General features: G+C 55.4%; 2 protein-coding genes across 3 annotated transcripts; one reads left to right on the top strand and one right to left on the bottom strand.

Annotated features, from left to right (window-relative positions):
- Nucleotides 1-4,197: 4,197 nt before the first annotated feature.
- On the top strand, nucleotides 4,198-21,926 carry Map3k10 (mitogen-activated protein kinase kinase kinase 10). Of its 2 annotated transcripts, none has more exons than XM_055594728.1 (10): nucleotides 4,198-5,426; nucleotides 10,171-10,351; nucleotides 13,747-13,895; nucleotides 14,263-14,438; nucleotides 15,134-15,380; nucleotides 16,803-16,919; nucleotides 19,177-19,324; nucleotides 19,399-19,511; nucleotides 19,737-20,411; nucleotides 21,079-21,276. In XM_055594728.1, exons 1-10 carry the CDS (start codon nucleotides 4,745-4,747, stop codon nucleotides 21,174-21,176), a joined length of 2,586 nt encoding a protein of 861 aa, XP_055450703.1. In that variant the 5' UTR covers nucleotides 4,198-4,744; the 3' UTR covers nucleotides 21,177-21,276. The 2 variants fall into 2 exon arrangements, with proteins under 2 accessions (XP_055450703.1, XP_055450702.1); XM_055594727.1 differs by lacking the exon at nucleotides 21,079-21,276 and adding an exon at nucleotides 21,284-21,926 and having other exon boundaries at nucleotides 4,199-5,426.
- Nucleotides 21,927-21,999: 73 nt separating this feature from the next.
- On the bottom strand, nucleotides 22,000-23,997 carry Ttc9b (tetratricopeptide repeat domain 9B). Its single transcript, XM_055594729.1, has 3 exons — nucleotides 23,484-23,997; nucleotides 22,773-22,955; nucleotides 22,000-22,197 (listed from the first exon to the last, which is right to left on the bottom strand). Exons 1-3 carry the CDS (start codon nucleotides 23,902-23,904, stop codon nucleotides 22,082-22,084), a joined length of 720 nt encoding a protein of 239 aa, XP_055450704.1. The 5' UTR covers nucleotides 23,905-23,997; the 3' UTR covers nucleotides 22,000-22,081.
- Between the last annotated feature and the right edge of the window lie 621 nt (nucleotides 23,998-24,618).

Genomic DNA, 24,618 nt, shown 5'->3' with positions numbered 1-24,618 from the left:
CCACACCAGGGACTGCTAAGGTCCCTGTGCCTACTGGAAAAAGTACACTCATGCCAGAGAGCATTTCTCTCCCTCCTGCCCTCCCTAACACCTGCTGTTCTTTCCTCTTCCTCTCCTCCCCCTCAGCACACCCCTCAGGGCTTTAACTCATCCAAGGCTTCACGTTATGTCAAGATAGCTCAGAAAGCCTGGGGCCCCCGCAGCTCACTGCCTGTCCTCAAGACTCATCCTCAAGCATGAAGCAAAGGCTGGAGATGTGGCTTTGTGTATGAGCACTTCGCTCGCATACAGTAAGCCAGCTCCAGCACCTGAAAACCAAGAGCAAATAGCCCTCAGAGTGGACACACTGCAAAGAGAAATGCAGTGAGATGCAGCCATGGCCTGGGCTGCTAAAGTCCATGAGCCAGGCAGGGCTGTGATTCAGGTGTGATGTGGCCAGAGCTGGAAAGTCTCCCCACAGTCCCTGAGTCAAATCATAGCTCCAGGTAAAGAAGTGTCTGAAATTCCAGTCTTGGAGTCTGTGTTTGTCTGCCCTGTCTACTGCTCTGCAGCCCCAGACTGGGTAACGTCCCCAGTAAAAAGGCCTTCCCCCATGGCCCTGGAGTCCACAATCAGGGGTCATGAGGTTTGGTTGCCCTTGAGCTTCTCTTTCCTAAGGTTGCAGATGGCTTTATCACTGTCTCCTTGGACAGTCTCCTCCCTTTATATTCACAGCCTTGGTATGTCTCCATCTTTTTCTTTCCTTTTCTTTTTTCACTCATGCTGGACAAGCCTAGCCTATGTAGTGAGTTGAAGTCCAGCCTAGTCTACACTGTAAAAATGTTTTAAAAGGCTGTGGATGGAGCTCAGAGGTAAAGCGCGAACCCTTACTTCAGCCCTCAGCACCAACAAAGCAGCCAGACACACTAGACCCTCATAGGATGCAGTCAAATGCTACCCAGGCACACGAATGATATTAATATTTATGCTCAATATATTTAAATAATAACAAAGAACTATAGCTTGCATGGTGGCGCACGCCTTTAATCCCAGCACTTAGGAGGCAGAGGCAGGTGGATCCTTGATTTGGAGGCCAGCCTGGTCTACATAGTGAATTCCAGGACAGCCAGGACTACACAGAGAAACCCTGTCTTGAAAATAGATAGCTAGATAAATAGATAGATAGATGGATAGATAGACAGACCCTGTCTTGAAAACAGATAGATAGATACATAGATACATACATAGACAAATAGATGTGTGTGTGTCTGTATACTAGGCCCTGATGAATATATAAAGAACTGCAGTTTATTTTTTCTTTTTTAAAACAATGTCTCTATGTATAGCTCTGGCTGACATAAAACTCACTCTGTAGAGCAGGCTGGCCTTTAACTCACAGAGATTCACATGTCTCTGCTTCCTGAGTGCTGGGGTTAAAGGCGTGAGCCAGAACTGCATAAATTAAACAACAAAAATCACAAAACTGCCCATTAATAAATGGACCACTGAAAAGAAAACACAATTATCAAATGAAGAAACACAAATGACCCATAAATAGTTTCTTAAATGTTCAACATCCTTAGCCATGTGGGAAATGCAAATATAAGCCACATGAAGAGTCCATCTCTTGCCAGGTGTGCTGGAGAAAGCCTGTAATCCTAGCAAAGATTACGTCTCTTGATTCCAGTACCCAGGGAGGCAGAGGCAGGCAGATTTAGAGGACTGCCATGTCTACAAACCCAGTCCTGGTCCAGGACATCTAGTGCTACAAAGTGAAAGCCTGCCTTGAAAAACCAATAGACAAACAAATAAAGATTCCATCTCAGCCCAGTGATAACAGTTATGACAAAGAACTGCAATGACAACAGATGCTGGCGAGCTTGTGGGGAAAAAGAGGCTCTGAGCCACTGCTGGGAAGTGAAAAGTGACATAACCTAATTCTTTGTAAACTACTAAAAATTAAATGTAATAAACTAAAAATAAAATATCCAGAAGAAATCATCAATAAGGCAAAAAAGTTGGGGTTCTTGGATTTGATTTGATTTTGTTTTTGTTTTGTTGTTGGGGGAGGGAGAGTACAGACAGATTCTCAAGTAGTCCAAGCTGACCTCAAACTCAGTGCAGCAGAGGGATTTGAACCTGGGTATTTGTGATTCTAAACACGTGCCAGCTTAAAAAGATACAGCAGGGAGCTGGGGAAGCTGCCTCAGTGGGTAATGTGTTGGCTGCACAGGCATGATGATCTGAGTTCAGACCCTTAGAACCAGTATTGGGAAAAAGAAATCTGTGACTTGGTAGCTTGCCCAAAACTAGAAAGCCAAAGACGGTAGATCCCTGGAGCTCAGTGGCTGGCCAGCCAAGCCAAATCAGTGAGCTCCAGAGTCACTGAGTGACCTCATGTCAAAAATAAGGAGCCTGACGGAGGAAGACTTCCTGTATCAAATGCTGCCTTCACATGCAATGATGTCAGCCTAATCCAAGCATGTTGGTTATTGTGAGACTTTCAGTAGAAGTTAGTGTCTTGAAGCATCTTCGGCAACCATCTTACAGTTAAAGGGCAAGTCTTAGTAATGAAAGATTAGTAGGTCAGGCATGGTGGCATGGCACCCATCATTCGGGTGGCAGAGGCAGGTGGAACTTTGTGAGTTCAAGGCTATCCTACTCTACAAAGCAAGTCTAGGACAGCCAGGGCTCTGTTAATGAAACCCTGTCTCTAAAAAACAAACAAACAAACAAAAAGCCAGGTGCAGTGGCAAATGCCTGTAATTCCAGCACCAGCACTCAGGAGGCAGAGGCAGGCACATCTCCGTGAGTTTGAGGCCAGCCTGGTCTACAAAGTCCAGGACAGTCAAGGCTACAAAGAGAAGCCTGGTCTCAGGAGGTGGGGAGGGGATTATTTTCTTCCTCTCCCTCCTCCCTCCAGAGTCTCAAAACTCTTTAGGAGCATCAAACTGGAAAGACCCAGAATTCCACCGCTAACATTTATGGTTCTTGAAAAAGCCACTGGCATTACACATGACTCAGTTTCTGCATTCTGTACACGGGAAGGTGTCATTTTAAAAACACGGTGCTGAGGGAAAGTTAGAAAACTATATGGGCAGGTTAGAGAAAGCAGAAACGGGCTTCCTGCAGGGCTGCTTCCTTACTTATGAGAAAGGCTGGCAAGACAAATGCCTAGGCAAGATGGCAGGATGGGAGGACCCAGCAGTCTCATAAAATGCCACACAGCCCTTGGATTGACTCCCGACTCAGAGATATGTCCGCGTGCCTCCATAAGCCCCCCTCCCCCACTTTTGACAAAGTCAGTTCTTTGCCTGTCCCCCGAATGAACTCGTGCATACTACTTTTGCAGAGAACCTGAATTTGGGTTCTCAGCACCCACATGGGGTGGCTCACAACCACCTGTGACTGAAGCTCTACGAGATCCGACACCCTCTTTGGTGCCTACCTGTACACACACACACACACACACACACACACACACACACACACACACAATTTAAAAATAAAATCAGTGGCAGTGTTTTGTTTTGTTTTTTAAACAGTCTTTGATTCTTGCTTTGCCATTTATAATTTAGCAATCTTGGACAAGTGACTTTGTTTGTCTGGGTAACCTGTAAACGAGGCTCTCCGTGAAGAAATGATGACATCATTTGAGCAAAGCCCCGACGCAATCACTGAAACTGAAGCTCCGACAAGGTCTGACTGCTGGTGATTCCACAGCAGGTGAGGCAAGCAGATGTAGCTGTCAAATCTCCGAGAGAGACTACTTCGCCCGCCAGCCTCCCCTTGCTCATAGAGGCCCCACAAGTCTGGTGCCCTAACATGCTCCAGTCACTCCTAGCTCCCTGAAACCGGTGGTTTCCTGCAGCGCAATTTTACAAGAACGGACTACATTTCCCAGCATGCACTTCCGGTCAGGGCCCCAAGAGACTATCCCGGGAACCTTGTCTGGAAGGCTTTAGGAGTTCCGGGCCGTAATCCCCATTCATTCACCTCCTATGTTTCTCTTGGCTACACGTCAACCCCAACATGAGTGGAGCTCCCGCAGGGTCTGTGCAAAGCGTTGCTCCCTTCTCCCCAGTAGGAGATAGAGTCCAAGGCCGCGGGATTGTCTGGCCCGGGACAAACCCAAGGCCTCGCAGCCTGGGACTACAACTCCCAGGTGGCATCGCGGCACCGGCAGCAAACGTCACTGGACACCGCCAAGAGCCCTGGGGGGAGAGGGACTTGGGGGGCCGACCGGGAGCCGGCTGAGGAGGATGGGGGCCGCCCGCCCGTTCCTCTCGTGAGGAGGCCGAGGGGCGCGCCACCCCATCCCGGGGCGGCCGCCCCCGGGGCGCCGCCATCCCCGCCCGGCCCTGCGGTCGTGGCTGGGGATGCGGAGCCGGGGGCCGCCGGTGGAGCTGCGCGGGGTGAGAGGCGCGGGGAGGGGCGGCCGCTTGCTGCCCTCGGCCTCGGCCTCCGCCGGCGGGCCCCGCTCAACCCGGCCCTCCTTGCACGCTGACATCTGTGGGGACGGGTGAACCTATCGCCTCTCCGACACAGCCAATCCCGCGGGGACGGTCCTGTCCTTTGAGAAAGGTTTTTTATTTTATTTTATTTTCCCTCTCGCTCCAGCGGAGGCCCTCCCCCGAGCCATGGTCCCCAGGAGCCCCCCGGGGTCCTCAGGGAATGCCTCCCATCCCGGCCTCCGGGCCCCGCGCTCTGCATCCCGCGGGCAGCCTGCGTGAAGCGGCCTCCCGCAGCCCCCGGCCCCTCCCCCATGGAGGAGGAGGAGGGGGCGGCGGCCAGAGAGTGGGGCGCGACCCCCGCGGGGCCGGTGTGGACCGCCGTGTTCGACTACGAGGCGGTGGGCGACGAGGAGCTGAGCCTGCGGAGAGGCGACCGCGTCCAGGTGCTGTCCCAGGACTGTGCGGTGTCTGGAGATGAGGGCTGGTGGACGGGGCAGCTGCCCAGCGGCCGTGTGGGCGTCTTCCCCAGCAACTACGTGGCCCCGGCCGCACCCGCCGCGCCCACAGGCCTCCAGCTGCCACAGGAGATCCCCTTCCACGAGCTGCAGCTGGAGGAAATCATCGGTGTGGGGGGCTTCGGCAAGGTCTATCGTGCCCTCTGGCACGGGGAGGAAGTAGCGGTCAAGGCCGCCCGGCTGGACCCTGAACGGGACCCAGCAGTGACAGCGGAGCAGGTGCGCCAGGAGGCCCGGCTCTTTGGAGCCCTGCAGCACCCCAACATTATTGCCCTGAGGGGTGCCTGCCTCAGCCCCCCAAACCTCTGCCTGGTGATGGAGTATGCTCGGGGAGGCGCATTGAGCAGGGTGCTGGCAGGTCGTCGGGTGCCCCCTCATGTGCTGGTCAACTGGGCTGTGCAGGTGGCTCGGGGCATGAACTATCTACACAATGATGCTCCTGTGCCCATCATTCACCGGGACCTCAAGTCCATCAACAGTAAGTGGTACCTTCTCTCCCAAAACTCTTGCGCTGAACCTTTTGAGGCCAAGCCCAGTTGGTTGGAAACGACAAGGGCCACCAGATGGTACTGTGCATGGGGCAGGTAGGGGCAGCAATGCACCTTCAGGACCAGGTGCGGGGGCCTTGGCCGTATTCAGAGGAAAAAGAAGGCTCAGAATGCTTGAAAGACGGTCTTAAAGGTTGTAGTCGCAGTGGGCCAATGATTGTGTATCCGTGGCACTGTGTCAGTCCCTGTGTTCACTGCCACTTGCAGAGCCTGCCCTCGTGATAGCCACCACCAGATCACGGCATTGGAGTCTACCAGGCAGAGATAAACAGAACCTACTTAGATGGATCCAGGGCATCCCAGGCCTGTCACCGTTAACGTTTGTGGTCTGTCATTGGTGGGGGGAATCGTCCTGTGCGTTTTAGGTTATATAGTGATGTCTTAGGCCTCTACTTACAAGGGGTGGTTAGTACTCCACACCCCTGTTCCCAGCTATCAACGCCACAAATGTCTCCAGAGACTGCCATATGTCCCCTGGGGGTGGGGACAGGGTGGGACAAATCATCCCCACTGAAAACTGCTCTCGAAACACTGCTGCTTCTCCAGGGCATGCTGGAACAGGGTTTGGGAAGAGCGTGGCTGATAGAAAAGTGTCCAGGCTACCCTGCCAATCGTGGTTTCTTCAAAGCTGATTGGTTGATTGAATCAGCAGTGGGCCAAGTAGATGGAGGTCCCTAAAAATTATATCTAAACCAAAAAAGCATCTCTAGGCATCAGCGAATATTAATGGACCCGCTAGTAAGTTAGGCCCTCTCCAAACACCAAGACACCATGGTTGCCCTCCCTGACAGTCCGGAATGAGGCATTACTTTCATTCTAGATCGTTCTGGTGTACTGTGTGCTAGGTATTCCTTGGTATAAATCTGGAAAAGCCTTACCTCCAGGCCTCCCCCCCTGACTGGGCTCCACTTCCATTGACGGCTTTATTCTTGCGTTTAGTGTTTACAAAGCCAAATCATGTGCAAGAGCAAATGAGGCCAGCATGTTCCCTGCCCTCAAGTGGGTCATGCTTGAACCAGGAAGGAGAATCCTCCCTTTGCCTTCAGCGCTCAACCCCTAAGCAATTCCTTTTCACCTGTTGGTTTGTATTTTCATATCTGTTTGATTCCACTCAACTGTCTTTGTAAGCTTCTTGCCATGTTACTAACTACAATCTTAAGCCCCTAGAAGAGAGGAGCTGAGTGATCCGAACCTTCTATGCCTGGCATTCATACATTCCACACAAAGGGTGACCAAGTACCCGTGTGACCTTTCCTGGCTTGTTCCCAGTCTGGGAAACTCAGCAAAATAGATGCAGGTCCCTGCCTATATGAATGCCCACATTCTACTGCTTCCAAAATGCTGGGTGAGTGGAGGCAGGGCCACTGACATGCTCTTCTTATAAGATGGGGGTCCTAGGCCCTTCCTCGTCCAGAGGATCCACAGCACATCTCTAATGCAACCTGGATAAGCTGGCTGCCCCTCTCAAGTTTTCTCAGGGGCAGTATAGGATGAGGGCTCCTGCAGCAGTGCCCTTCCCCCTCCCCAGCAGCCCCTCACCTGATGCCTGTGATCGGTGCTTCAATAAGTTTTTTAATTCATTTGTTGGGTTTGGGTATATGTGTCAGCATGCATGTGTGGAAGACAGAGGACAACTTCCGAGAGTCACATCTCCATGAGGTTCTGGGATGGAACTCAGGTCAATCTTGGTGGCGAGCAGCTTTGCCTGCTCAGTCATCTGGACAGCTCGTTTGTTTCCGTTTCGGTGTTCGGTTAGTTTTAGTTTTGCAAATGGGCTACCTCAGCCTCCCAAGTACTGACATCATAGAGGTGAACCGCCATGCCTGACTTAGTCATTCTTAAGCATCTACTGTGTTTTATCCTTGGCTCTAGGATCATAGACTGGGGACAGCTGGGTGTGGTGGCGCATGCCAATACTCTCAGTGTTAGAAGGCTGAGACAAGAGGATTGCCGTAAGTTTGAGACCAGCCTGAGCTACATAATGAGTTCGAGGCTAACCTAGACTACAGTGTAAAATCCTTTCCTGGCTTGTGACCAGTCTGGGAAACTCAGCAAATAGATGCAAGTCCCTGCCTATATGAATGCCCACATTCTCCTGCTTCCAAAATGCTGGGTGAGTAGAGGCAGGGACTCCTATCTAAATAAATACATAAATCAGGGGCCAGCGTGATGGCTAGTTGGGCAGATGTGCTTGCTGCCTAGCTTGGCAACTTCATTTTAGTCCCTGGGACATTGGTTGAACAACTCATCCACTTACACATAAAATAGATAGATAAGCATTTTTTAAAAAGGAGACTAGACAGGCATGGCATTTGCAAGCCTTTAATCCCAGCACTTGGGAGGCAGCGGCAGGCAGATCTCTGTGAGTTCAAGCCCAGCCTAGTCTACATAGTGAGTTCTAGAATAGCTAAGGCTACCTAATGAGACTGTTGCAAAAGAGACAAAAGAAAGAAAGAAAAAGAAGAGGAAGAAAACCCTGCCCCATCCACAATATGGTATGTATATTACAGTAAACAAGAGTAGATGATTGATTGCTCAATCTACCTATAAATATGGGATGATAGACACAAGGTCCATAGCTAGAAGAAGGATAGGGAGAGAGAGAGGAAAAAAAGATACCAGTTTTCAGAAAGTTACAGCAACTCTGAGGGAACTGTGGTGAATTAAGGGTGAGAGAGGTGATCGTTAAATGTGCTGGTTAGTAAAACCTAACCCGTCATCATCTGGTGGGGAAGAGGAAACCGAACAAAAAGGACTGACTCGCCCTTACAAAGAAACAGGGAAAGCAGGGCCACTGTGAGGTGTGAAGTGTGTGCCTCCATGGAGAAAGTAAAACTGGTCAGCATGGGGACTGGTGTAGAATCCCGGTGCCTGGGAGGCTGCAGCGTGGAGCTGGCTGCAGATTTGAAGTCAGGCCGGACTACAGCGTGAGACTTTGCAGAACAGCAGATCCCAGGCCTGGAGGCTAGAGAGACAGCTTGGTGGTTAAGAGCACTGGCTGCTCGTGCAGAGAACGTGGCTAAAATGGCTTCAGTTCCCACAACCACATGGTGCCTCACCAACATCCGTGTCTCCCATTCCGGGGGATTCTACAAGCACCAGACGTACACGTGTTGGACATGTGGGCATGCAGGCAAACACATACCTAAAAATGTTTACAAATGGCATGAAGCAGAGGCTGTAGCCCGGCTTAGAGTGCTTGCCTCACATGCATGAGGCCTCGGGCTCAGTACACCACTAACACACAAACATGCAAGGCATAGACTATCTCAGCAGTAAGACATTGCGGAGGAGGGCGGAGCTGGCCCAAGGCTCTGCGCTGTTACCTAGATAGCCATGTGCTTTTGACCAGGTAACCTCTCTAAGACTTAGTTTGTTAGGCAATAAAAATTAGTTATGAGTCCATTCTTAGAAAGGGTCTAGCCCTAGCATAGACACTAGCCACAGCTATCATCAATGTTAGATAACGCACTGCCTCCCGTCGGGCAGAACTATTCCGTATGCTTGGTTGGATCAGTCAGTCTTGATGACAGTGCTGCTTCATAACAAACCACCCAAAACTCAGTGTGTGAAAACAGCTGCTTGTTACTGCCCTTGCTCTTACAGCTAGATGGGGAGCAAAATGACTTAGCGGGGCTTGCGTAGAGGGATTCTTCTCCCAAGTGTCTCCCATCCTTTAGACCAGCGGGCTACTTAAAGCACATTATCATGGTGGCAGACATTTTAGAGGCCAAGATGGTGCCAGAGGCTTCTTACAGGCTAGATTTGGAACTGGCCTGTCTTGTTCAGTTCATTCTTTTGGGGTTTTTGAGACAAAGTCTTGCTATTTAGCCCAGATCAGCCTCTAACATATTACCATCCTGCCTTAGGCTCCCAAGTTCTGGGATTCTGCCACCATGCCCAACTGTGTCTGACTTTCCCTTTAAAAGGTGTGTGTGTGCGCTCGCACGTGTGTGTGTGTGTGTGTGTGTGTGTGTGTGTGTGTGTGTTAAACTGCGTGTATACTTGTGTGGGTTATATATACTTGAGTGCAGGTGCAGGTGCCTGCAGAGGCCAGAGGAAGGTGTTCGATCCTCTGAAGCTAGAGTTCCAGGTGGTCGCGTGGCTCCACTGTAGGAGCAGTGCATGCTCTTAACTACCGATCCATTTCTCCAGCCCCACGAGTGATTTTTAATTATGTGCCCATACATGTTACTATGCACGAAGATGTGTGTTTGAGTACAGGAGTCTGTGGAGACCAGAAGAGGGCATCAGATCCTCTGGAGCTGGAGTTGCAGGGGGTTGAAAGCTGTCTGGTGAGAGTGATGGGATCCAGTTCAGGTCCTCTGCAAGAGCAGTGCGCACTCCTTCCCCATCCCTTCTTTTTCTTGGCCACCATAAGCAGTTTGACTATCCCAGGGTTAAAGCATAGGGCAGTGCACTGTGCCTGCTTAGTGAGAACAGCAGCCATGTTGGCTGCAGCAGAGTAAAGAGACAGGGAGGGGTGACATTGACCCTGGCTGCAGAAGGCCACCCTCAGGAAACCTGAGGATTAGAAGCACTTTGGTGTCCAGGGCAGGAAGGAGCTGTGCAGAGTGGGGAGCAGTAAGCTGTTGAAGGGAGAGAGGAAGGCAGAGGGCTGAGACCCCTACAGCCAGGCAGGTCTTGGTTATCCGCCTTTCTTCCTACTCCCAGTCCTAATCCTGGAGGCCATTGAGAACCACAACCTCGCTGACACGGTGCTCAAGATCACAGACTTCGGCCTTGCTCGAGAGTGGCACAAGACGACCAAAATGAGTGCCGCGGGGACCTACGCCTGGATGGCTCCCGAGGTTATCCGCCTCTCCCTCTTCTCCAAAAGCAGCGATGTCTGGAGGTGCTAAGGCTGGCGGGTGTCTTCAGGGAGGGGTGGGGAGGAGGAGGTGCTGGTGGGAGGGCCATCTGTAGGGGACCACGGCCAAGGCCAACCAGTTCAGTGTTCCTGGGGCTGCAGCAAGTTCTGAGGACTGATTTGCACCTGAAGAAAAATTTTCAGAAGAAATAGATGTTAGCGTTAAAGGGCTCCTGCACAGCCATCGAATTGGGAAGGTAAGAACCTGGACACACCATTCATTCTTCTAGCAACACAGTTATCAGCAGACGTGGAGAGCCCTGCCTGGTAGCATAGGACTATTACCCTATTACCTCTGCAGGAGGCAGAGGCAGAACGGTTGCAAGTTCAAGGCCTGTCTGGGCAACTCAGTGAGAGCTTGTGTCAAAATCAAAGTAAGAGGTTAGTGGATGTAGCTCAACGGTAGAGCACAGGCCTGAAACCCACTCTGTAGTTGGGGGTGTGGCTTTGTGGCCTAGAATCTACTAGTAAGGAGCTGGGGGTGTGGCTCAGTGAGAGCATTCTTGCATAGTTTGCTGCAGTGCCCTGAGCTCAATCCTCAGTAACACAAAGTAAGTAAAATCCCTACCCTCAGTATTAGTAACAAGAAACTAAAAGGAAAGTTCAAGATAGGGAGGCTGAGAAGATGTCGGGGGAAGCGTTCTTCATGCCAGCATGATAGCCTGAGTTTGATCCCCAGCACTCACATGGAAGTGAGTGTGTGCAGTGTGCAGTGTTGAGGAGTTAGAGACAGGGGTTCCTGGAGCTTTCTGGCTAGCAGACAGCCCAACCCATGAGATACAGATCCCAGTGAGAGACCTGTCTCAAAAAATAAAACAGAGACCCTGGACCTGGTGGCTCATGTCTTTAATCCCAGCACTTTGGGAGGCAGAGGCAGGTGGGTCTCTGAGTTTGAGGCCAGCCTGGTCTATATAGTGAATTCCAGGCCAGCCAAGGCTGTAGAGAGAGACCCTGTCTCCAAAACAAACAAACAAAAAACCCAGGTGGGCAGCTCCTAAGAATGACAGCTGCGGTTTAGCCCTGACCTCCATGTGTGTGCATATCCACCCATACAGGCACACACACCAGAGAACCAGCTTTTAAACAATTGCTAGGTATGGTGGCCCACACCTTTAACCCTAACGTCAGGCTGTGGAGGCAGGCGTGTGGATCTATAAACTTAGTGCAGCTTGGTCTACACAGCCTGTTCTAGGCCGGCTGGGGATACACAGTGAGGCGTTTTCTTTTGGAAAGAAAGGAAGATTGTGAAATAATTGTAAACATGAAAGTATCTGTGCGTGAAATGATGGGGTGGACAGGGAGGTGCTTCCATGTCCCAGGACCACTGTAGTGAGCTGAGTTCCAGGTAACAAGGGGCCAGCTGAAGAGTCTGGGCACCACCAAGGAGGCAGTGAGGAGAGAGTGCTCCAGGAAGTGTGACTGCAGCAGAGGGAGGATGGGCTGAGGAAGGAATGCTGCAGAGAGCTGGTGCTCAGGGACACGTGGGCATTACTTTCATGTGCAGTGCGTGCCAGGCATTGGGACAGTTAGGAACGCATGCTCTTGCTGGAGCCACACCCAAGTGTCCCCGTCGCCCGTTGTCCATTACCGGCCCGGCTGCAAGTGGCTGAAGTTGCAAAGTAAAGTGCTGGAGGAGAGCCAGAGCAGAGAGCAGGCCCCACCGGCTCCCTCCCGAGCACAGCCGCTGTCCGGCCAAGGTCTGAGCCCTCTCTGCAGTGATCATTTGTGGTGTGGACCTTTGGAAAGCCCAGTGGTCTGGTGTGCCCAGCCCCACAGGTTCCTTCTGGGCTGGTGCCCGAGTAAGGTGGTGGTGTCGCAGTGAGGGCACAAAGCACCCACGTCTCACGGCCACCAGATACCAGCAGCGCTCCTCAGTCACACTGGCGATCAAGACAGCCCTGTGGGTTTCCAGGGATACGGGAGTGAGGGTGTCAGACTACCTCCCTTTGAAAAATAGAATCTTCATGATCTGGAACACGTGCTTTGTGCCCGAATCCCAACCAGAAGGAGGGAGAGGGAGTTATCCCTTGCCATGGCAGGATGGGATCGCGCCAGCTCCTTCTGCCTTGAAGCTTTGTTGTAAGGATATCTAAGCCTGCCTGGCACAGTCCTAGTCTGGAGTAAGCTTTGTCTGTGGGAATCCTAACTAGGGTTGGTAGGTAAGTACTGAGAGGACACAAACAGGCATCAGGGAAGGCTTCCTGGCAGGGAGGCCAACCTCAGCTGAGACTTGAAGGGCAAAGTTATAAAACACAAAGAGAAAAGTATTCTTAAATAAAAGGACAGTGTATGCAAAGGGAGAGGCTGAGTGTTTAGAGGCAACGCTGCAAGGGTCATTGATGGAATTAAGAGGGATGTGTGCTGCCAGGCATGGTGCCATGCATGTCTAATCTAGTGCTCAGGAGGAAGAAACAAAGGACCTTAGGTCGGGGGTCAGCCTCGGCTATGGTGAGACCATGCTGCTTTGGAGGTGGAGGAAGAAGAGGAGGGTGTTGCCGTTGCTGTGAGAGGGGCTGGGGCTAGAGCTCAGTGCTCAAGTGCTTGTCCAGTACCTGTTAGGCCCTAACTTCAACCAGCAGTTTTTCAGATCTGATTTTGAGGCCTACAAGAGGGCCTGTGGGTAAAGGTGTTTGCTGCCGAGGTAGACAACCCGAGTTAGTACCTGGGACCCATATGGCAGGAGAGAACCAATTCCTGCAGCTTGGCCTCTGACCTCCGTACATAAGCCATGCCTCTGCTCCACAATAAAGCAGTTTTTAAAGAGACAAACGAGTTCAGCTGGGCATGGTAGCTCATGCCTGTAATCCCAGCACTCAGGGAGGCAGAGGCAGGTGGATCTCTTTGAGTTTGAGGCCAGCTGGTCTACACAAAGCAGTGAGTCCAGGAGAGCCAAGGCTACACAAAGAAATTTTGTTTCAAGAAACATAAAAGGAAGGAAAGAAAGAATGAAAGAAAGAAAGGCAAAAGAAAGAAAAAAGGAAGAAAGAAAGAAAATGATGAGTTCATTAAAAATATGGCTTAGTGCAGTGGTGCTCCCTTTTAATTTCAGCACTCAGGAGGCAGAGGCAGGTGGATCTCTGAGCTCGAGGCCCAGCTGGTTGACATAGATCCAGGTTAGCCAGGACTACAGGGACCCTGTCTAAAAATAAAAATAAATAAGATTTCCCAGTTGGCATTGTGGTCCCACTTTGGTTTTGATTGGGGGCATGAAAAGTAGATGTCAGGAGACAACCTGTCCACCTTTGGAAGAACAAGCCTGTGGAGGTCAGACCAGGCTCTTGTGGCCCCACCAGCGAGGCTGGAAGCAGGAGCCAGGGAGGGCTGGAGTACAAGTGAAGACGGGTGGGCTGCAGCGTCACCCTCCCTCTCCCCGCCTGCAGCTTCGGGGTTCTGCTCTGGGAGCTGCTGACCGGGGAGGTCCCCTACCGAGAAATCGACGCCTTGGCCGTGGCTTACGGTGTGGCTATGAACAAGCTGACGCTGCCCATCCCCTCCACGTGCCCCGAGCCCTTTGCCCGCCTCCTGGAGGGTGAGCCAGGGTCCTGTGGAGAGGGTAGGCTCAGCTCTGGGGAAAGTGTTCCGTGGGCCACACCTTTCCCCTTTATACCATCCTTGTGACCACTGGGCCCAGGAATGGGGGAGAAGGCCCTGGAGCCCAAGGGGCCAGTGTCTGTCATCTCCATCATTGCCTCCATGGCTCCCAGACCCAACACTCCGGAGGCCATCTGCTGCTGGGTTCCTGACTGGCCGTGGCTCCCGCCGAGCAGACCTGGGGTTCCTTCCCATTGATTCCTGGGGCATGCTGGCAGGGACTGAGCTACGCCGTGCCTTGCCCTGAGCACGGATGCTGACCCTTTCCCCATTCCCTTCCACACTCTCCCCCTTTCCCACCCCAGAATGCTGGGACCCAGAGCCCCACGGGCGACCAGATTTCGGCAGCATCCTGAGGCAGCTGGAGGCGATCGAGCAGTCCGCGCTGTTCCAGATGCCTCTAGAGTCATTCCACTCCCTGCAGGAAGACTGGAAGCTGGAGATCCAGCACATGTTCGATGACCTCCGGACCAAAGAGAAGGTGAGGCCGGAGCCGCGGGGGGGCATACCCCAGCGCTGAGCCCTCCCGCCCTCCGGGGCTGCGTGGGGCGTGTTTACATGTTAAGAGAAGGCAGCTTCCTGTTTGTTGGTGGACTCGGAAAAAAAGCAGGCTCCCCGTGCTGACGCCGTACTATGTGCCGCGACGCTGCATGCTGTAGGTGTCATTGCAAAAATTAAGAAAGGCTCAAAGAAGAGAAGGAACAGACTTGAAAGGTGTAGGTGACTGTCGAAGTGTTTCAAGTTTTCTGCGCCTCTCCGCTTCCGTGGATGCTTGTTTACCAAAGGACAGTTTGCTTAACAAACTGAAGAGCTGAGAGCCGGGATCAGGGCGACAGGGGTAGCCCTAGAGTGTCTGCGCAGCATACTCGAAACCTTGGGGTCCATCGTAGCTTACCAAAAACCAGGCAAGTTGCCTTCCACTCTGTAGTGAGTTGGAGGCCAGCCTAGGTTCCCTGAGACCCTGTCTCAAAAAAAGGAAGGACGGACGTGGGAGGGAGAGAGGGGGACCTTTTGGCGCCAATTCAGTCCCCTGTCCTGGCACACGTCTTAGCAAGTAAAGTCTGAACTGGAGTGTGAACCCAAAGCCTGGTGTCCAGGAGACCCAGCTGTCCTGGGACCGTAGGCCAGCAGCTAAGCCCCACCCCCGGGCCCGCCTCCCTCCCTCCCTCCCTCCAGGAGTTGCGCAGCCGGGAAGAGGAGCTGCTGCGAGCCGCGCAGGAGCAGCGTTTTCAGGAGGAGCAGCTGCGGCGGCGGGAGCAGGAGCTGGCAGAGCGGGAGATGGACATCGTAGAACGCGAGCTGCACCTCCTCATGAGCCAGCTGAGCCAGGAGAAGCCCAGGGTCCGCAAACGCAAGGGCAACTTCAAACGCAGCCGCTTGCTCAAGCTACGGGAAGGCAGCAGCCACATCAGCCTGCCCTCCGGTACTGCCCAGTCCCCCGAGCCCCCACTCCCAGAAACTTCTGGGGCTGGGTTTGATTCCTTTGACCAATTATCTCAGCCAGGACATCGTGCGGGCTAGGAAAGGTGGTTTTTCACAGAGCTGCGCCCTCAGCACCTTAAAAGTTTTTTGTTGTTGTTGTTGTTTGTTTTTGCAAATGTCTCATGTAGAGAAGATGAGCCAAAAAGCCAGGGGTGGTACCTCAAAGTTGTCATCTCAGCATCTGCCCTGAGACTGAGGCAGGAGGATCACATCGAATTCAAGGCCAGGCAGGTCGACCCTGGTTACCACCAGTGGTTACCACTCTGTTGTCAAAAAACAAAAGAAAAGACTGATTCCCTACCTGACACACGAGAGTGAGGTTAGAAACCAAAAGAGCCAGGTGGGCCCAATGCCAGCCAGTGGAGATACAGCCATACATGGGGCGGGAGGGGGCCAGGCAGGGTGGCACACACCTGTAATCCCATCACTTGGGAAGTGGAGGCAGGTTTAGGAATTCAAGGTCAGTTTAGGCTGCATATGACTGTCTCATCACCACACCGAGAAACTACCGGAGAGTAGCTATGTTTTATTCAGCCCAATATATCCATTTAAGTGATAAAAAAAGAAAAAACAACCCAAGATATGTTATGTTCCTGTATTCACACTGAATTCTCGAGAGCCAGTGTGTCTCCTATTTATAGCACATCTTGATGTAGGTGTTGCGTTCCAGGCCTGCAATGCCAGCACTGGGGAGGCACAGGCAGAGGATCGCTTTGAGGACGGCCTGGGCTACAAAGAGAGGTCAGGGCCGGTCCAAGCTATATAGTGAGAGCTCATCCAGAAATAAAACAGGTGCTGGGCCGAGGCTCAGAGGGGCCAACAGGTGCCCTGGGTTACAGTCCCCAGCACTCCCCACAAAACTGTTCTGGTGGGTGGGCATGCAGCTCGATGGTTAGCTCAGAAAGTCCCGGGCTGGACCCCCGGCACTGCGAATACCCATGTATTTTTAAACTTAGGCTAAGATTTTGTAGGTTAAAGTTGATGAAAGTAGGCTCGCCTGACTGCCCGTTTCCAGCGTGCTCCAGTGCCTCCAAATGCCGCCTCTTGTAAATTCAAACACCACTCCCCCGGCCGCCCCAGGTGCCCCGTGGTCGCACAGAGCTTGACTGCTGCCCTGGCGGCTGCTCGGCCTGGGTCCTGGGTCAAGCACAGTTGGACTTTGGACCTCCCTAAGTCTTAAGTCAGAACGTGCAGAAGAATCCCCATTTCTAAGAGAACCCAGCTGCCCTGGATGCTGTTGGAGACCGCCTTCAAGATCAGACTCTTAGTGACCGGTGCCTCGCGCGCGCGTCCTCTGCTGCCGCCCCTCTTGTTTCTACAAAGGATGTCTCCCTTCGCATTCACTTAGGAATTCCTCTTTCAGGATTTGAACATAAGATCACCGTGCAGGCCTCCCCCACCCTGGACAAGAGGAAAGGATCCGATGGGGCCAGCCCTCCTGCCAGCCCCAGCATCATCCCCCGGCTGAGGGCCATTCGCTGTGAGTATGCACAGGCCCCCACAGCCAGTCGGCAAACGCGGAGCACATTGTGGCCGTTCCCAGCTCTAGCAGGGGCAGCAACACATGCATCAGTAGCAGGGTCATTTCCAGGAGGCGAGCAGGAGAGAGACGCACGTGAAGGCGGTGTAGCTCAGTGCGACAGCCTTACTTAGCATACTGTGAGGCCTTGTATTCTGTCCCCAGCACCAAACTAGAGAGGAGCGGAGTGTATTAGGGTTCCCCAGAGAGACCGCATCAGTAGGCTACATTTAGACAATAGGCTACATTAAAGCCGTACTTGAAGGGGGTCATAGAGCTATAGACTCTGGGGTCTGCAGTCTAGGCTGCAGGCTGGAGGCACAGAGCTGCTCCACTTAACACTCAACCGCAGAGGCAAGATGACCCAAAGATGGTGGTCCAGGTCGGTCTGCCTCTGTTGGGGCCTGGAGTGGACTGAACAATGCTGCTGTCATGGGAGACAGTGGGTCCTTTACCGAGTCTGTCCAAATGCACATCTTTCCCAGAACTACCCTTGCACATCTAGAGATAAGTTAAGCATTCTGGGCACCCTCGGCCCAGGAAGTGATGTCACAGAGGCGATGCTGCACAGCTGGAGGCCAGAGCTGAGGCCTGACAGTGCCCCCAGTGCTAAAGAATGGGTATGCCCCTGGAGGAAGGACTGGCAAAAACAAGGCTAGGCATGAGTGTGGTGTGGTTCCTGCCTGGAGGCCAGCCCTGCAGACACAATCTGACTGTTTTGTTTTTTTTTTTTTTTTAATTTTTATTATTAAAAAAAAAAAAAAAAGATTTTTAAAGCCAGGCATGGTTTCGTGCGCCTCTGACTCCAGCACTCAGGGAGGCAGAGGCAGGTGGATCTCTGAGTTCGAGGCCAGCCTGGTCTGCAAAGTGAGTCCAGGACAGCCAGGGCTACACAGAGAAACCCTGTCTCAAAAAACAAAACAAAACTGAAGAAATGAAAAAACTATCTTAATGTTTATTTTTATTTCTTGCGTATGGGTGTTTGGCCTGCCTCTGTGGCCATGCAGTGTGCCCATAGGCAGACGCCCCTGGGCAGGTGGCTGTGGGCGCCGACACCCAGACCGTGGTCCTCTTCGAGAGCACCCACGATTCTTGACCCCGACCAGCCTCTCAAGCCTTGATTCTTTTTCATGTTTGGCAGTGCCCACGGTTTCACGGCATCATAGGTGTACAGCATGCGTTCTGTCACTGAGCTTTGCCTCTACCCTTGGTGCAGTGTGTGTGTGTGTGTGTAGATAGGCCTGTGTCTAATTATGCAGAGGCATAGGCTGTAAAGTAGGTGATTTACCTTCAAACGGACTTTTGGATAAAGTTTGACCTCCAGCCACGTCATGGATCAGCCCTTCTGTTCTTTGTGTACCCATATACTTGGGGTACACTTGAGTGGGAACCATGTAATTTGTTCCCTGGGGTGGAGAGACCTGTCCTCTGAAAGGCTGCGAGATGATGTGGGACTTGGGAAGTAGTGGCACACTGGCATCCGGGGTTCTGTGGCTGCTGGGTGCATTGTCTGGAGGGGTACAGCGCAGTCCACGTAGGCGAGGGCTGCTGAGGGCATCAGCCAAGGAGAGCCTGCAGACCCCGGGCTAACCCACACCGCTAAACCTGTCCCTCTGCTCACACAGCCCAGGCTGGCCTGGAACTCCTGAACTCCTCCACCTGCCTGGTTCTGAGTTCTAGGCATGTACCACCAGTTTATGCAGAGCTGGGGGAACCCAGGGCTTCATGTCTTAAGAGAAAACTACCCAACAAGCTGAGCCGCCTCCTCAGCCTGTTTTAAGACAGTCTCACCTCGTCTCCCAGGCTCGTGTGCATCTCGTTATTTTTATTACGTTTATTAATTTATGTATCTGTACGTGGATGAGGGCACCTGTGCAGCTGATATGTGCGGAGGGCGGGAACAGCGAGAGTCAGGCCTCATTCCGCCAGAGAGCCACACAGTGAGAACAGATAGTAGAACCAGGGTGCCTTTGGGAGCGTGGAGGGGCAGAGAGCCGTGCTCTCCAGAGCTCAGGGCTGCGCCAAGCAGAATGAAGTGAAGGCCTAGTCAGGGGAGTAAGGACACAGTCAGGAGCTGGGTGGGAAGAGCTTCAGAAGGAGCCCTTGCCTCGGTGGGTTAGGACATGCCCTGAGGGCATGGGAGAGTTGAAAGATTAGCCACGGGAGTGGCTTGAGAAAGGTCCCTGTCCGCGGCTCACTCTCGCTTCTCTCCACACAGTGACTCCCATGGACGGCGGCGGCGGCGGCGGAACATGGAGCCGCAGTGGGCCACCGAAGAAGGAGGAGCTGGTTGGGGGCAAGAAGAAGGGCAGGACGTGGGGGCCCAGTTCCACCTTACAGAAGGAGCGGGCTGGAGGAGAGGAGAGGTAGGGCGCACTGCTGCCCTCCTGCCCTGCGCCTGCCCAACCCTCGCCCTGACCCATCTCCCTGTGCCCTGCAGGCTCAAGGCCCTGGGGGAAGGGAGCAAGCAGTGGTCCTCCAGCGCCCCCAACCTGGGCAAATCGCCCAAGCACACCCCCATGGCCCCGGGCTTTGCCAGCCTCAACGAGATGGGTAAGCCAGTGTGGAGGCCCTGGGGAGTGGTGGGGACGAGAGAAAGCCTGGCGAGGGGGCATCACCCGGACGAGCACACAGCAGCCATGGGCTGGGAGTTGGCACTCAGAGACTTGAGGATGACAACCTAGTGGCTTCTGGAGGGTGGGGGCTTGCTGTCGGGGGTCACTGGGGGAAGATGAGGAAAGGCAGAGCCAGCCCAGTGACGGACCTCTCCGGTTGCAGAAGAGTTTGCGGAGGCAGAGGAAGGCAACAGCGTGCCCCCCTCCCCCTACTCCACCCCGTCCTACCTCAAGGTGCCTCTGCCGGCCGAGCCCTCTCCTTGCGCGCAGGCGCCGTGGGAGCCGCCGGCCGTGACCCCCTCCCGGCCAGGACACGGAGCCCGCAGGCGCTGCGACCTGGCGCTGCTGGGCTGCGCCACGCTGCTGGGCGCTGTGGGGCTGGGCGCCGACGTGGCCGAGGCGCGCGCGGGGGACGGCGAGGAGCAGCGGCGCTGGCTGGACGGCCTCTTCTTCCCGCGCCCCGGCCGCTTCCCTCGGGGTCTCAGCCCGACAGGGCGCCCTGGGAGTCGCCGCGATGACACAGCCCCCGGCCTGGCACCCTCAGCCACCCTGGTGTCGCTGTCCTCTGTGTCCGATTGCAACTCCACGCGCTCCTTGCTGCGCTCCGACAGCGACGAGGCTGCCCCCGCCGCGCCCTCCCCTCCGGCCTCCCCGCCCGCCCCCTCGCCCAGCACCAACCCTCTGGTGGATGTGGAGCTGGAAAGCTTCAAGAAGGACCCCCGCCAGTCGCTCACGCCCACCCACGTCACCGCCGCGCACGCCGTGAGCCGGGGACACAGGCGGACTCCATCTGACGGTGCACTGAGGCAGCGGGAGCCCCCGGAAGTCGTCAGCCATGGTGAGCGAGGCCTGTGCAAGCCACCTTTCACAGACCCCTGACCCGCTCTCCTTCCCAGCATCCCCTGCCCTCATTCTGCGGCGGCCATTGTGGGGCTTGGGAGGCCCGAGACAGCTACAGGACGAACGGGGAGGTGGCAGTAGGTCGCCTGCCAGGGCCAGGTGGGCGGCTGGGTTTGTCTACGCATCGGCCGCCAGAGTGATGGCGTGGTCAGGGATTACGTGGGCCCTGCAGGGCCCGGGCTTTGTCTTACAGCTACAAATCTGGTGAGGTTTGACTCTCGTGCTCCAGCAAGGTGCCGTTTAGATCACTTTTCAGAGAAGAAGGCATGAGCTGGGTGTGGTGGCACAGCCCTGAACCCAGCACTCGGGACTGGAAGTTCACGGTCATCCTGGGCTACATGCCGAGGCTGAGAGCAGCCTCGGCTACTTGAGACCCTGTCCCCAAGACGGAAGATGAGCTGGGGTGTAGCTCCTTTGGTTGAGGGATTGCCTAGCAGGCTGGGTTTGACCCCGCTGCCGCAGTAAACCGGCTTGTTTGCACGGCCCTGCAGCCCCTGTGCCCTGTGGAGGTGGAGGCAGAAGGTTCAGGAGGAGGGCAAGGTCGTTCTCTGCTACATAGCTGCCATGCCAGCCTGTCTCAAAAATTTATAAAGACCATCTTACAGATGAACGCGCCACCGGAAGCGGTGGGACCTGTCCAAGGCCAAGTGAGGGGCTGCCGATGGCTGTGGCCACGCCAGGACACAGGCGCAGCGGGATCTGAGAGTTTGTCAAGGGAAGCCTGTGACCCCCGTTTCCAAGGACAAGTGTTGACTCAGAAATGGCACCCTTTGCCCCCCCTCCTCACCGCACGTGCTCCTCTCTCCCTAGGTCCTCGGGACCCCCTGGACTTCCCTCGACTGCCCGACCCCCAGGCCCTGTTCCCCACCCGACGCCGGCCCCTGGAGTTCCCCGGCCGTCCCACCACCCTCACCTTTGCCCCCAGACCCCGGCCAGCTGCCAGCCGCCCCCGACTGGACCCCTGGAAACTGGTCTCCTTTGGCCGGACACTCAGCATCTCGCCTCCCAGCAGGCCAGACACTCCAGAGAGCCCTGGGCCCCCCAGCGTGCAGCCCACACTGCTGGACATGGACATGGAGGGCCAGAGCCAGGACAGCACAGTGCCCCTGTGCGGGGCCTACGGCTCGCACTGAGACCTGCCCACCACCACCCGCCTGGGCAGCCATGAATGTAGCGCCCTAGGCCCCGCCACAGCCCACCATTCGCCAAGGTGGGGGAGGTCCTGGGCAGGACACTCACTCTATTTATTGGGGAAGGGGGGAGGGGAGGACACTTAATTTATTCCTTTGTACCCAGGGGGTGGAGCTCTGAGCCCAGCCTGCTGTGGGGAGAGGGTGGCAGGGCTACTCAGGGACAGGACATCGTGGGGGATCTGGCACAAAGCGCAGCATTAAAGGTAACCCCTGCCCCCTACCAAACTGGGCTGTGTGTGCTTCCCTAGCCTGGGCCTCTGGCTTTCTGAGGGAGTGAGACCCAGGTATGGACCCCTCCTTCGTTCCCACAATAAGACCACAGAAAGGAGACACCAGTGACAGATGCTTTACCAGTAAACACGTGAGCCAGGGGGAGGCTGCCTGGTGAGGGGGGGAGGGAGGCTGCCCTTTGGCCTCAGCCCGTGACGTTCCGAGCTGGGCCTCCAGTGCCGCTGTCGCTGTCTTCCCTCTGGAGGCTGCACCGGTTCATCTTGAGCTGGGTCAGCTGGATGTAGCGGAGAACGTTGGTGTCTGCGGGGGGGGGGGGGGGGGAAGAGCATCATTTGGTGTCCCGACACAGGGCAGTGTCCTCCTGGCCTCCGCGCACAGCAGGGACTCCGCCCCCAGGCCTCAGCCCCCAGCCAGCGGCAGCTCACACCTCCTGCCTCACTCGTGCAGCACCCTGCTGGGAGAGGCCCCGGTCACACCTCCACTCACACCCGCCCCAAGCGACAACTGTTCTCACCAAACTGCTTCCCAGGGAAGCTAGCTAAGCCTGCCTCTGCTCCCACAGCCCTGCGCGCAGCACCTGCTGTGCCCCACCCCCGCGCTGTGTCTACACGCACGTGGACACAGGCGCGCCCTGACTCATTTCCCCAAGGGCAGAAAACGAGCGTTCTGAGCAGATGAGCGCAGGGCAAAAGCGGGCTGAGGACTGTGGCCGGGAGGGAGTGAACGGTCCCGGGGCACGGCCGTTACGGGTATGTAGCCGAGTTGGTACCAAGCTGGCCTCGTCCCCAGTACTGCAAAGATAGGAGCTGGCTGGGCGAGCGTCAGAGGAACAGGGTGGCTCGGCTCCGCCCTGGTGCCCGTGCCCAGCCGCTCACCCGTGGGCTCCCGGCTGCGGGCGTCCTGCAGGTAGCGAAGCGCACGCGCGTAGTCGCCCAGGTGGTAGAAGGCGATGCCGGCGCGGTAGGTGGCCTTGAAGTTGCCCTGCTGCTTCTCCAGCACCTTGAGACAGTACTCGCGCACGCGCTCGTAGTTGACCAGCTCCGACTGCAGGAGGCAAGCTGCGGGTGCGGGTGCGAGAGCTTGCTCGGAAGCCTCCTGCCCCCCTCCCCCCCCAGGACTCGTGACCTCAGACAACCCGGCCTCGTCCCCTCGGCCTGAGGCCGTGCTCTGGCCACCAGGGGACACCGGTCGGCAAGCCCAGTAGTGGAGCCTCTATCTGCGCCGCCGCCAGGGGGCGCAGGGCAGCCATGTGTGAGGCAATGAGCTGGAGATTTCTCAAGCAGTTGCGAAAGTGAAGGACCAAGAATGAAAGGGCTAGCGCAGGGAAAGCCTCACTAAGCCTGGCTCACGCGTGGCAGAGGCGGGGCGGAGGGCTGGGAAGGCCAAGCCAGCGCCCATTACCCAAGCCCCTGCCTCCTCCAGCCAAGAAGCCCCGTTCACCCACTCCCAACTCCTGTCCTGGTCAAGTTCTGAGGTTCCACAGCCCTGACTCCCTCAGCCTCCCGCCAGCACGCCCGGGCCCCAAGGCCTCCTGATCGCCCCTCGCCACCCACCCGTCTCAGCCGTGCCCCCCGACGGCCGCGTACCCGTGAGGGAGTCGTAACATTCAACCTCCGTGTTCTCCACCAGGCGCCGCTGCTCCTCGCTGAGGCGGGCGGGCCCCGGGCTGCTGGCGGGTCCGGGGGAGGGGGCGGGCAGGCCGCCGGGGCGGGCCCCCTGCGCCGCCTTCAGCTGAAGCAGCGCGCGGTGGTACTTGCCGATGGCTTCTCGGAACTTCTTCTCTCGGTAGCAGCGCTGACCCTCCGCCTTGAACGCCACGGCGGCCCGCAGGCTGCTGTCGAGCGCCGCGGCCAGGCCCCCAGACGGCTCTGGGGCCGGACCCGTCCGGGCCGGGCCATGGCGAGGCGCCGAGCCGGGGCCCGGCGGGGAGAGGGCGGGAGGCGGGCGCGGCGGAGGCTCCGGGGCAGCGCTGAGCATCAGCACCGGGGACAGCGCGCCGCGCTGCATTGTGGGAAACTCCTGCGGCCGCCGCTGCAGCTACCGCATCGCCCCCCGCGGGGCCGGTCCCCACCCTTTCTCCGCCCCCGCATCTCTGGCTCTCGTCTCCGGCTGCCCCCTATGGGTCTAGGGAAGCCCCTCCAGACCCCCCCCTCCCCCCCGAATCAGCTTGGGTCTAGATGTTCTGGCGCCTCTCCCACAGTCCTCACCCTCCCACCAACCTGCATGCTCGCCCGGAGATTTCTAGAAGAAGCCGAGGGGGCAGACATCAGTTTCGTGGAAAGCTGGTTTTCAGCCCACCAGTCACTGGGCGTGCTGGATAAGAACACAGGACCGGGAGGGAGGCAAGCTGCCCAGATTCAAACCCTACTGTTTTTTCACCACTGTATGATTTGGACAGTCCCCTCAAATCACCTGTAGGTCTGTGGTGCAGAATAATAGTACACACGGTGGAATATGTACATAACAAATAGCCATTGCTCAGCTTCTGTGCGTGGGGGACGGGGGGCTGCTGGGCCATGGTAAAAGCAGGAGCCGACACTTAGCCATCTGAGGCAGGTGTGTGGAAAGTTTGAAGTTAACCTGGTGCTACAGAAGGAATTCCAGACCAGCCATGGGCTACAAAGAAAGGGAGAGGGGTAAGGGGAGAGAAAGCAGGGAGGAGGAAGAAGAATAAGAATGATTTAGCTTCTCTCTGAAGTCTATTGTGGAGACAGACGGGTG

This window comes from Psammomys obesus, unplaced genomic scaffold, assembly GCF_907164565.1.
Source record: "Psammomys obesus unplaced genomic scaffold, mPsaObe1.curated_primary_1811, whole genome shotgun sequence".
NCBI lineage: Eukaryota > Metazoa > Chordata > Mammalia > Rodentia > Muridae > Psammomys > Psammomys obesus.
Note: the sequence above shows the minus strand (reverse complement) of the source record. Positions and strands in the feature narration are given on the sequence as shown.